General features: G+C 33.3%; 1 protein-coding gene across 13 annotated transcripts in view; it reads left to right on the forward strand.

Moving 5' to 3' along the window:
• The window catches only part of LOC135214579 (prominin-1-like), a 440,766-nt gene that overhangs the window by 410,305 nt on the left and 18,451 nt on the right, over positions 1-12,010 (forward strand). For 7 of the 13 annotated variants that reach the window (XM_064248931.1, XM_064248986.1, XM_064248992.1 and 4 more), the window contains 7 exons: positions 1,120-1,305; positions 1,662-1,820; positions 2,595-2,716; positions 6,004-6,054; positions 7,145-7,198; positions 8,370-8,504; positions 9,551-9,655. In XM_064248931.1, the coding sequence (XP_064105001.1) occupies positions 1,120-1,305; positions 1,662-1,820; positions 2,595-2,716; positions 6,004-6,054; positions 7,145-7,198; positions 8,370-8,504; positions 9,551-9,655 (812 nt within the window). Of the gene's footprint in view, positions 1-1,119; positions 1,306-1,661; positions 1,821-2,594; positions 2,717-6,003; positions 6,055-7,144; positions 7,199-7,752; positions 7,786-8,369; positions 8,505-9,550; positions 9,656-12,010 lie in introns of all 13 variants that reach the window. The other 6 variants (XM_064248954.1, XM_064248967.1, XM_064249000.1 and 3 more) reach the window with 5 other exon arrangements.

Consider the following 12,010-nt stretch of genomic DNA (forward strand, 5'->3'; position numbering starts at 1 on the left):
GAATAAACATCAGCAAGGCAATACCCCAGGTTCAACAGGCACAGGACAGGTCCAGAATATTATGCTCTGTGATTCATTAGTTTTGGCTGTGCCTGTACCCTCTGCCAGACTGTAACAGATCCCTGTTGGTCATCTTGTATCTTTATAAGCGTGTCTAACACAGCTGCTTTAGGTTGAGATTCTCATATTGTACCTGGCAGTCATATTAACCAGTATCATTTTTCAGATGATTACCAAGTTTTAACCTCAAAGAATGTTGTGTGGGTGGTTTTCGGCAATGTTAAAACCCTGATTACCTCTCAATGGAAAGTGCCTTTATTCTTTCTCTCTCCAAAAGTTTTAATGTTTACAAATGCTTCCAGTCATGAATGGGGAGTGCATCTTTTCAACCAGACTTCACATGAACTTCCTTGACCTAAAGGCCATTTTTTTTTAGGCCTCTGGGAATTTATTCCATCATCAGAGGGGAAAGGTTCTCAGGTTAATGGCATACTTATGAGATCTGGGCAGCGTAAGCTCAAAGGCCTATATGGCAAATGGCAGTGGACAAAACCAAATATAATGTAGTCTCTTAGCCTAGACCCAGTCTCGGTAAAGCACCTAATGAATACAGGCACCCTCAGCTGGAATGATCCATGGCTCTGTGATATTCTTCCAGTAATTGTAGACCTGTTTTTTGTCACCAGTTCAAGCTGTATTATGTTTCATTTTTGCCATTGAACCGGTAGTAAAATTTCAAGACAGCCTGAAGGAGATTCGGCAGATTGAGGAGATTGATTTAAAGTTTTGAGAAGTGGATTCCTTGAAGATTGCTTAACCCTTAATGGGCAGATAGCCTCTGAGTAGTAATAATTGGTTTGGGGTGGTGGATGGATTGATCCTGTAGAGAAGTAATATTAAGCGCCGTCAATTTGGAAAGAATTGTGTGGGGAGAGGTGCGAACAATTGATAGTCTTCTCTTGGGCAAACAAAAGAATGTTGAGTTAGGGAGTTTGGAAGTTCAAGACCACAAATTAGAGCTGTACTATATAAATGATGAATTTGTATAAAGACTATTTTTGCTTTGAAAACTGTTTTTATATATTGCAACTATTATCCACATTATGATATCACCTACAGGGATTGCAACGATGGGTGTCATCCATTGGTTCCCTAACAAGAAATCTCAAGTCTACAACAGCACGCCTTAATGAGCATCTCAAATTCAACAAAACAAGCCTAAGAGAAGCTATTGGGGATCTTATTAGCCAAGCTGAGTTTGCCCAACATTATCTTCGAGTAAATGGGTCTCGCGAGGTGACTGAGGTAAGGAGTCTGATATTTTCTTCTTCAATAAAGAGCAAGTGTTTTTTACTGAAATACGAACAATTTTAATCATTTCAATATGAAAGTTGATTCTCTCTGTTCTAGCATTTTAATATATTACCATGTTAGCAACTAGAGTTTACTTAGCAAATAATGTCATATATTAATGTTTTCTGTAGTTCTAGCGAAGGAAAATTCTATATTTAATTCATTTGCATAGATAATCTTTTCACTTACCTTGCTTTGAAAATTTTGACCTTTTGATTGGTCTGACTTCTGGTAGTAGAAATCTCTGGAGTAAAGCTCCTGAACAGTGATGAAGAAGATTTTATTATTGATTAATTTTTTCATTTCAGCTTGTTGAGCGATTTTCACAAGACTTTTTGGCTGATGTAGATGAGTATGTGTGGCACGTCAAGTCTGCTGTTACCCATGATGTAGGCCGATGTGGTCCTATGTCATCAGCTTACAACACAACTATAAATGCATTATGCAAAGATATTATGTATCCCTTTGTAAGTTTGAAACATAAATCCTTGTGTAGCATGCTTTACACTTATGTTTAGGGCCGAATCTTTCTCACAGAATTTTTTTAATTAAGTGCGATAGAAATCCAGTATAAACAAAACAGTAACTTGCTTTTAGAAGTATGCTTTTTATATCATCATGAGGAAACTATCATTTCTTATTGTCCCCTTGTAAATTGAGAGGAACAGGGTGCCTGTCTAATATTTAACTTAGACATGAAAATGAAAAACAACTTAAAAAAACACGTTTATTTTTGAAGTGTTAAGGGTTTCAACTCAGTGGTTTAAGGTACTTATGTTATTGTGTCCCATTGTTGTCGGAAGATTTTGTTCTCTGTGATTATGTGGAAAGAAATTTCACTATAGTATTCCATGAGACACAGAATCATCGGATCTGGTTTTATGTGATATTGCTTTTAGTATAATGAGCCATGTGAGAGCTTTGTGCTAATTGAATATAATTTTTGCTAATGGTTATCTTTTGGTTATTTGTAATCAAACCACTGGAGAAGATCCTTTCATTGTCTGTTACTTTTTATCAGACAGTTATTCATATATTTTTGGAATTGTAAAAATCATGTGAATTTAGTAGGTAGTGCCACTTGTCATAGGAAACATAGCATTGTTTTGTGAGCAGTGATTTTTTGACACATTGGGAATTTTTATTTATATATCTATTTCTGTTCATATATTTCAATACCTGTAAAGGATTATGTACTTTTACCATTTTCTTTTGTAAAGAGGTAATGTTTATTATTTCAGAATGGATTCTGGGCGAGCGTTGGTTGGGTATTCATTTTCTTCTTGCCAGCGATGATTTTAGCAGTGTATCTCTCATCCCTTTACCGCAAGACAGAACCATATCCAGGACCTCTCAATGAATCGTAAGTTGATTGATATTAATTATTTATTTATAATGCTTGGATATGTAAAAAAATGAGAAAATAAAATGCCAGTAATGTTTAGTAAACACTTTCATGGATTTTATCATGAAAATTTATGAACAAGTGTATATCAGTTAGTTAATCCAAAAAAAGGAATTATCAACTGTATAGGAGATGTTCACATATAACTTTATCAGGACTGTGTATAATGATATTAGCAAGAGTATGGATTGATTTACATCTTGTAGTAGAGATGTTCAGTACATACAACAAAACAACCATGGCATTTTATGTTGATGTTTGGTTTGGTGTTGTTATGGTAGATAAATTGTCAAAATTAGTTGTAGGGGTGCCATTCGGAGCAGTATCTCACAAAATTAGATATGCTTATTATTTAGTGTAGCTAAGTGATAGATGCACTCTTGCACTCTTTAGAAATCATTTAGTACATTAGTGAAATCACAATATTCAGGGGATTTTCTTTTCTTACAAACACATCTAGTCAAAGAGTATTTTGAGGTTATATTAATAGAATATGAAATGAGAAAATATAGTCCTCTCTTATACACTTTCTCTTGGTATTTTATTGCATGAGGTGAAAGGTGGAAAATGTCGTTGCTATAATTATTTTTTCCATGAAAACTTTTACATGTAGATCAACATTGACCTGGTAAATATATTCATAGAAAATATTGATATAGTGTACATGCATAAAACTAAAACTACAAATGTACTTTAGATTTCTGTAATTATTCTTTGGTCTTATGTATTTTTGGGGGACTACTTTTCATAAACTTCGTAACTGCTAATAAAGCTAATTGTACTTGTATTTTGAAATGACATTTTTTGGTCATTTGATTGCTCCATAAGTTTTATTCTGATGGCAATAAAAATTTTAGTCTTAATTTACAGTTTAGGTGTTCTCACTCTGTCAAAAATACCCCTGAATTTTGGGGGCCTTAATATCCAAGTTATTTTATTGTAGTTAATGCAAATTGTCTTCCTACGATAATTGTGTTTTTTTTTCCTGAAAACAATTCGGATTTAATCATTTCTGCTCAATTTTCCGTTGGTTATTTCTGTTTACATTGGGATGATGTATGTATGGATGACCTTTGATAAATAATCCATACATGAACATTTGTGGTTCTTGAACTCTTGGACACTGAGGATAAGTTGTTGGTTAGATGTAACTTTAGTTGTGCACTAAATTAAACCAAGGCAATAGCACCTAATAATTGATGGGTTCTCAAACATTGATATTGGGTGGAGTTAGTGTAAATTAATGGTGTCAACTTTGATGAAAACATTTGGTCTAATTTTTTACAGTTGCTGAGGTCTATGTTTAGTAGTATTTCACTGTTTCAGTGCAACTGTTGAGAATTATAAAAATAATAGAGCCATTTAATTTGCGTGTGATTTTCAGCAGTATAGGTATTAAAATAGTCATTGCTGACAGATTTATCAGTACTAATGGGGCCCAAATAACAGTATATGTTTAACTAGAAAGAATTTGAATGTATTTTGAGCCTTAAAATCTCTAATTTGCCTTTCAGTCATGTGGCGTTCCTTTCATAGCTGTTGCCAGAAACCTCATAGGGAGGCTTAATCCTTAACATTTTGTAGCTTTGAAAAGTGTGTTGCTAATAAGTCTAAGAAATGTGTATCTAAGATATATTTAAGGAAACTTTTCTTTGTCAGTTTAGTTTGCTGTCATCAGTTGTAGTGTTAAAAAATGGTCTCTGCCATGTTTATGGAAGACTAGTCAACAATTTAATACAAACATACCGAGCTCAAATTTAAGGGGAAATAAAAGTAAGATATCTTCAGAGGTTTTAAGAGGATTTATTTGTTCAAGTTTGTGTCATTTTGGAAATGGTCATGATGCCACTTTCAGTCATATTTCTTTGTGTCATTTTGAAAATGGTTCAGTCACTTGTCCTTATATTCTGGTGTCTTTTCTAGCATTTGCTGCTTCTTTGCAGGCAGGCTTTGTTGTCTTGTTCTTTTTGGGTTTGTTTTGAATATTCCATATCTTGGACTTCTCATTTTACCATTAAAACTATTCTTTTTCTCTATTCTTATTTATACCTTTTTGATTCCCTCGTGTTCTCTGAAGTACATTTATAGTTTATTTTTTTATTTCTTTAGAAACATTAGGAACATATTCTTAACTTTTTAAAAATATTACTGTTATTGTGTATATATTACATTTTTGAGGTTACAGGGAAATATTTAGGAAATCAATAAACTTAAGTAATTTAAAATGGTGCTATAAGTTACACCCTGCATCAACTATATGTTTAGAAAAAATACAGTCACTGTATTAGGATGTTTATTAGTTATGAGTACTTCATAGTACTATTAAATACCAAGGGAATGAATACTGTGATAGCTTATGCATGAATTATTACTCACTACCCGTGACAGCAAGAAGAGTGAATAAGTTTTTGGCCGCTGTTGAATGTTACTGCTTCAGTAAATCCTGAAATTGTTTTGCTTCATGCATGTAGTTGATGATTCTGTGATCATTAATAACATTAATTGAAGTGCCATGTTTTAGTTGTGTTTATTCCCTTTAAAGTTTTCATTTCCTTCTACCCTCTCCCCCCCCCTGAGCTCTAGGCTTTGAAATAAGCATAACACCATGGAAATGATGGAAGTTTCAGTTACATGGTCATTCAGAGTTTTTGTTCATCACAAATGTACTTGTTAAGTTATAGACATTGCTTTAGGCATTTGACCCATAGGTAGTTCTCTTAGTTCAATGCCATATCTGATAAACCATGTAGGATGGCTGCCCAAAATTTTGGTTTAAAAAATAAAAGAGGAACTATCAGTGACTTGAGTACTTTTTAAACTTCTGTTTATGGGATGATTTTACCATCTTGCAGTAGATGTGATTTTAAAGTAGCATTTGATAGTTTCTCTCAGTTTACAATTACCCTTTGTTTACAAGAGATGTTTTCATTGATGTTTGTAGTGATAGTTTCGTACTATAATTTTAATAATAGATTTAGATTTTGATGTAGTGTGGCGGTAAGTGCATGTGGAAAGCTGCAGTCAGGTATTTTGTTAAACTAAAATTTCATTCATAATTGTTAATTTCTGTGAGATAATGTTTTAATCTTAATATCACTGTACTGTAGTTTTGCTTTTGAAAAATATGAAAGATTTTCAGTTGAGATTTATTGACTGCAGTCATTGCACATCCAACGTTTTGTAGGAGGTACTCCGCCACTGTACATGTAGTTTAGTATATTAACATCGAGATATTTATTTGACAGTGAATACTTGTATGATGCGTATGATGAGAGGAACAGCTTTCCTATGTCCAAGTGAGTATGTTAGCACACACAGATATAGGAATTAATATGTGTTGTCTTTTTGAATGTGTTACTGTTATTATTTCAAAGGATTTAGTAGGTAGCCTCGTAGCACACAGTCTCAACGCTGCACATGCTCTGTCTATGCATAGGTAACTCCATGTGGTAGCTGTGTTAAGTAGCAACTGAGAGAATGTTTCAAGTTTTTTCTTTTCTTTAAGCATCTTACATGGTATCAAACAATAAATTGATACCTTTGAGGTTTTATAATCCAGATCATTTTTGGAAATATGTTCTACAGTATTTCTTTTTCTTTCAAATTATTGAAGGATATATCACAACTTTTGAAGTCTTGTATTTGTGTGATAGCTTTACTGGTCTATCAGTGAATTACACAAATCATCCGATATGTAAATCTGACATATTCATGTTATTGCAATTACCCTCTATTTTTAACTGGTAGTAATCATTGGAAAATGTATCAGGATCATGGTATACTCCCCCCCCCATCTATATGGATTTCTTATATTTTATAATTGTCTGTTTTGATCATTTCATCATAGCTTGCAGTTGTTAATGTTAGATAAGAAAATGATGACTGAATTATGTTTACAATATTTTCTTTGTACTATATTGAATTTTCATTTGCTCTATCATGTGTTACTGTGTAGTGTTTTGTATATTTATGTAATCTGATCTGGGTTATTAAAATCTTATAGATAAACTGGATGTTTTAAGATTTGGACATCGTAGAAATAAAATAGCAAGTACAGTACTTAAAAACTTGTAGTTGCTGTAAACATGGGTTGCAAATGGGATTGAAACTTCAAGGAAATAGGGGCTGTGAAAAACAAATGCCCAGTTTAGAGTAGATCAGCAATACAAAACAGATTCAAGAGTGGGAAAAACGGCTGTTGATTAGTGTGCAGATGAGGCCTTTAAAATTATACAATAGTTTTTGACTCTCGGTGGAGGTGGTGGTGACGGAACTCTTAACCTTTCAATACTTTTTTTCTCTTTTGATGGTTGTGGTTGTGAAATTACTTAAAACTTTGTTTGGCCGATTGCTTCTTGTTTTAATGGGGTAATGCTCTCTCACCAGCCAAGAGTCCATGTATGACGCATATGCTGAGAGGGACAACATCCCCCTCACCACGTAAGTAAAGTGGTGTGTGGCTTGCATGATGCTCATTTGCTTCCTTGCCTAAATACAATGTCTTAACCCCCCCTCCCCTTTCATTGTCAGAACTCATGGTTCTGCTGGTGATATGAATGCTTCCCTCCACTGAATGCCCTTAATTTCTCTATTTATTAACTAATGGAATTGGTTTTTTTTAATGTTGCCTATTTTACAGTGTCTCCTCTGTGGCCGTTCATGATCAGTTAAAATTAATTTAATTTAAAAAATTGTTTTGAGTTTTTTCCATTGTTGAATTATATGTCATTAGGTGTTAATATTTTGACTCAATGTATTTAAATTTTGAAAATTCATACAAGTATTTGATTTCTCAGCTCCATGGCTGTTTCCTTTATAGTATTTACCATGGCTCATCTCCCATCCATGTTTTTTGTTATCTTTATGCATTGTGAGCTAGATGGATTTTGTGGAATGAGTGTTTTTTACCGTTTCTTAAGTTAGAAGATTTGATGTATGAACCCATAATGCCTGCTTTTTATTACATCAATAATTTTCTTCTCTTCAACCTGAAGAAAGACACTGGAAAGACGTCTCATGATAATCAGGTGATTGATAGCTGTAAATATATTCTGGTTTTTAGCTGAAAAAGGAATATGCTTATAGTACTCCCTCTGGTTTTTACATGTGCACTGTTTTTATTTTTTTTTAATTAGGCTTTACTATTTTGACCACTGTTTACTAACCACTGATCATAATTTGTAGTTTGTATGTTTTCCATGGAAATGTATGAGCTGTTTTCATACAGATGTTGCTAAATAACCCCGGCATGTTGTCCTTTGGTTTTAATTGCACATTTTATCCTTGTATTGATAGAATATCACAGCCTACAGCTTGGCAAGCTATAAATGCGAAATGGATTACGTATTTTGTAATTAACAAAAGGAAAACAATTGCTTGTTGGTGTAGTTTTCAACCCCAAAGCTTTTTGTAGGAAATAATTCTTAGAGGCTAGGTATAGCACAAATAGGATAGTTTTCACAATATTTTTGTTTGGTTTTGGTTTTATAGCAGACTTTTATATGATAAAACACATTTTGATTTATTGACAAACTGTAGACATGACTAATTGTAACTCTCACTCATACCTAATATACTAGTATGGAAAATTGATACATTTTTATTTCTCAAGTGGTGCTTATGACAAGAAGCAGCGTCGTCGCTCCCGTGACTTTGAGGGACACGTAAGCAGTAGCTACACAGCTGATCAGCCATACATTGGTTCCCGCTCATCTCCTCAACGCACTGAATATAATAATACTTCTGAGTAAGTTTTCACTTTACAGTTTTGCCTACTCATTGTGCTAGCCTGACATAGTTAGCTATGATAATTTTCTCAGTTTTATTTGATAGGGAATTTAATATAAATGCTGCCAGGGATGGTTAAACATCACAATTTTTACACAGGAAACATATTTTCTACTGCTATGCATTTTCTGCGACTTCTAGCTCTTACCTGAAGGTGAGATTCACCTTTTATGTGAAATTGTTTCTCTGATTTTCTCCCAAGTAAGGATTAAGCTTGCAAATGTTTTGGCTACAAGCTCTTTCTTAAGGCTATATTCTGTTTAAGCATTTGGTTCAGACAGGACTTTTACATTCATTAGCTTGAGATACTGAGTGTACGAATGTTATTGTTGCTTGACCTATGATCTAGGTAACACTGTAAGTGACCCAGCACCTTGTTGCTTATTTATTTGACTCGGGATGACTGGTAAGCAAAATACTGCATCTCAAGCTATTTTACTTTGATTTGGATAAGCAAGTTGGTGTTGGATGAGTAGTTCACGAACTCACCATACATTTTTTGCCTCAAAACACAGAAGTCACTGCTAATGTTTGATTAGGGAACTAAGGGATCAAAAGTTTACAACACCACAGTTATACCTTGTTACTGAGAAGGATAACATACTGACATACTAAACAACTTGTAACATTTATTCATAAGACAGTCTGTTGAAGATATGGGGTTTAGGTGTGAAGGCATAAAATATTCTAATTTACAGTATTCTTATTGCAATGATCTTTTGTTCTATATCTTTAGCATTGCTGTGTTGCAGTTTAGTTCTAGTTTTTTTATATGTTAATAATATAAATATGCAAAGATAGTTTAGGAAGAACTGATAATATATTGAATTAAATATATGAATTTATTGTCAAGGATGATAGCCTCCAGAGTATATACTCTATATAATTAGTAATATTACTGTACTATGGAGGGGTCTTTGATAACAAGGTGTAACTGTAGTCGTAGTAGAAGTAGTTGAATGTAGGTATGGTCGTGTCAGTTTGCATATCTGTGTGTGCACACAGCTGGGCAGACTACCCTCCAAGCGGCGGCCCCCCGCGCTACTCCAGTCAACCCAGCCTTTCCCCGGAATACGAGAGACCGCCGCCATATTATTATCCCGGGCCTGGGTAAGTAAATGTTGCACTGCATAATTTGTGTGGCTGTTGGTTTGTCTGTCTGGCTGTTTCTGGTAGTAGGTGTTTGTTTTATAGATTGTGTACTTGGAATATGTTCTGGAATTGCAAAGAGTTTTTTTTTTTTTTTTTTTTTTTTTTTTTTTTATTTATTTTTTTTTTTGGCTGCTAATGATTTTTCAAATAGTTACCATGCTATTCTGTGTAAAGAGTGACTTGTTCTTTGAATATAATATTTAATGAAAAAAGAGACCACCTCTTCCTCAAATTTTTTTTTGCAGTTTAGTTGTTATAATTCATTGCAAATGATATGGCCCATTTAGTCATGTGAGAATGATTCTTCTCTTGGTATTCATGACTTACACAGTAATTTTCTTGGACATATACATGTATATACTCTGTTGTGCACTATTGAAAGTGCAGTATGTTGTGTATATATACTACATATTATATGTGAAATATAAACATCCAGTGTCCAGATCTTTGGTGTTTTTATTATATTATTAGTAATGCTTACAAATTTTAAGAATAATTTTTTCTTTCTCTCATGACTAACGAGTCTTTGCCATGAATTTGCCGCATAAGTATTCAAGGCATGAAGATGGCAATTCCATGAAAGTGTTATGAAAGGTGCATCATTTTTTGCTACTATTATTAACAAAACTTGCTCGGAGAGATTCACACTGTGAATGAGTCTTAAGAAAGAGGATTCACTTTCATTAAGAAATCAAAATAGCTGAGGCAGTATAACCAAAACTTTGTGATTTATGTTAATGATATGTCAAGATGATCTTATGCATACCCCCAAGAATTTATGCATAAGATTTAGGGAATATTGTGCATCATTTCCTTAGTTCTACTTATAGTGTTCCAGAATAATTCCTGGTAAGTGGGTTACAGTTGTTTGGGCTAGACTTACCTCCTGTGTTTTTCCTGTACAGTATTCCCCAATCAGTAATGTAAGTGGTTTATGTAATATTTTTATACATTTTCCTTTAATAAGAACAATTTTAATTCTATTTTAGCATATTCTTTCCATTGCTTTGATATAAAAGATTTTACTTAGTGAGCATGGTGAACTGTCATAGGGAGATAAAATATATCTAACTGGCAAAGCAGCTTAAGTCACAGAATTTATAAAATATGTTTTATAACGGATGATATTGCCTTACATTAGATGTGGATTTCATTGATTTTTCTAATTCTTCCCCTCTAGTTGTGATCTAAAATCTTGCACTTACAGTTAGGGTACAGGTTGGGACTACTGTTGTTTCTTATATCTTTAGAATCTTAAATTTAATCGTTTAAGGCTTTGCAAATGTTCGAGAACTTTATTTTTTCCATTCCGTAAATAATAGTTATATAGGTAATTAGGCTTTGTGAGTGTTCTCTCCTGTAAAACTGGGCATCCTCATGTGTTCAAAACTTCTGTGATGAATTTGTAGGTTGCCTTGTCTGCAAAGAAAACATAATGCAAATTAAACTTTTGGAATTCATGCAATTTTGTGCAATTTGGCAGACAAAAATTTTATTGTTAATTTAAAAAACTATATTAATGATATTGAAATTTCTATCTGAAGGCCATTAGAAATTCAGTATACTCTTTTGATACTACGTACTATTTAGCTGTTCAGGAAAATTTCTCACATCATGTTCATAGTTGAAAATGTGCTGCATGGACCTGCAAGTTTAGCTGTAGGAAATAGTATATTATATGCTTTTTAAAACAGTTTTTAAGCACTTTTGTATATCAGTGTTAAAGTACTAGACATTGCTGTAGTGTGTTCATTTTGTTTATTATCATGCATTAGAAAAAGCTGTTGAAGGTACTATATAGAGAATAAGAGATTAGGAGCAAAGTAAATAGGTACCCAAAGGATTGCTTAGAGCTATTTCATCCAGAATATTAAGAAATATCAGTGAAATATTTCAGTATTAAGTTGGGATCAGTGAAAAATCTAGGAGTTGGGCAGGAATTGCAGAAATGTTCTATAGTTTCTATTTTTTACTTATTGTACTATATAGTACATTAGATGTTACAGAGCAACACCGAAAGTTAAATTTCATTCCTCTGATAGCTAGATTGTGTGAATAAACAATTTTATTCAGTTACTATATCATGAATATGTATGGGGAAGTTTGTGTTCAGACAAGAAACCATATTGATATAATTAATTAACAGAGGCCCATTTTATAAGGTCATGTTTTTTTTTTACTTCTAAGCTGTTTTGCCAAGTGATTATTCTTAAGGATTTTTGGTGTATTCATGACATGAATATCAAGTTGTTTGGCAGTAACCTGAGATTCCAAAAGGAGATGCGCTTTGCTGGTTCAAAACTTGAGTTCTTT

Source organism: Macrobrachium nipponense, chromosome 19 (genome assembly GCF_015104395.2).
Source record: "Macrobrachium nipponense isolate FS-2020 chromosome 19, ASM1510439v2, whole genome shotgun sequence".
NCBI classification, from domain to species: Eukaryota; Metazoa; Arthropoda; class Malacostraca; order Decapoda; family Palaemonidae; genus Macrobrachium; species Macrobrachium nipponense.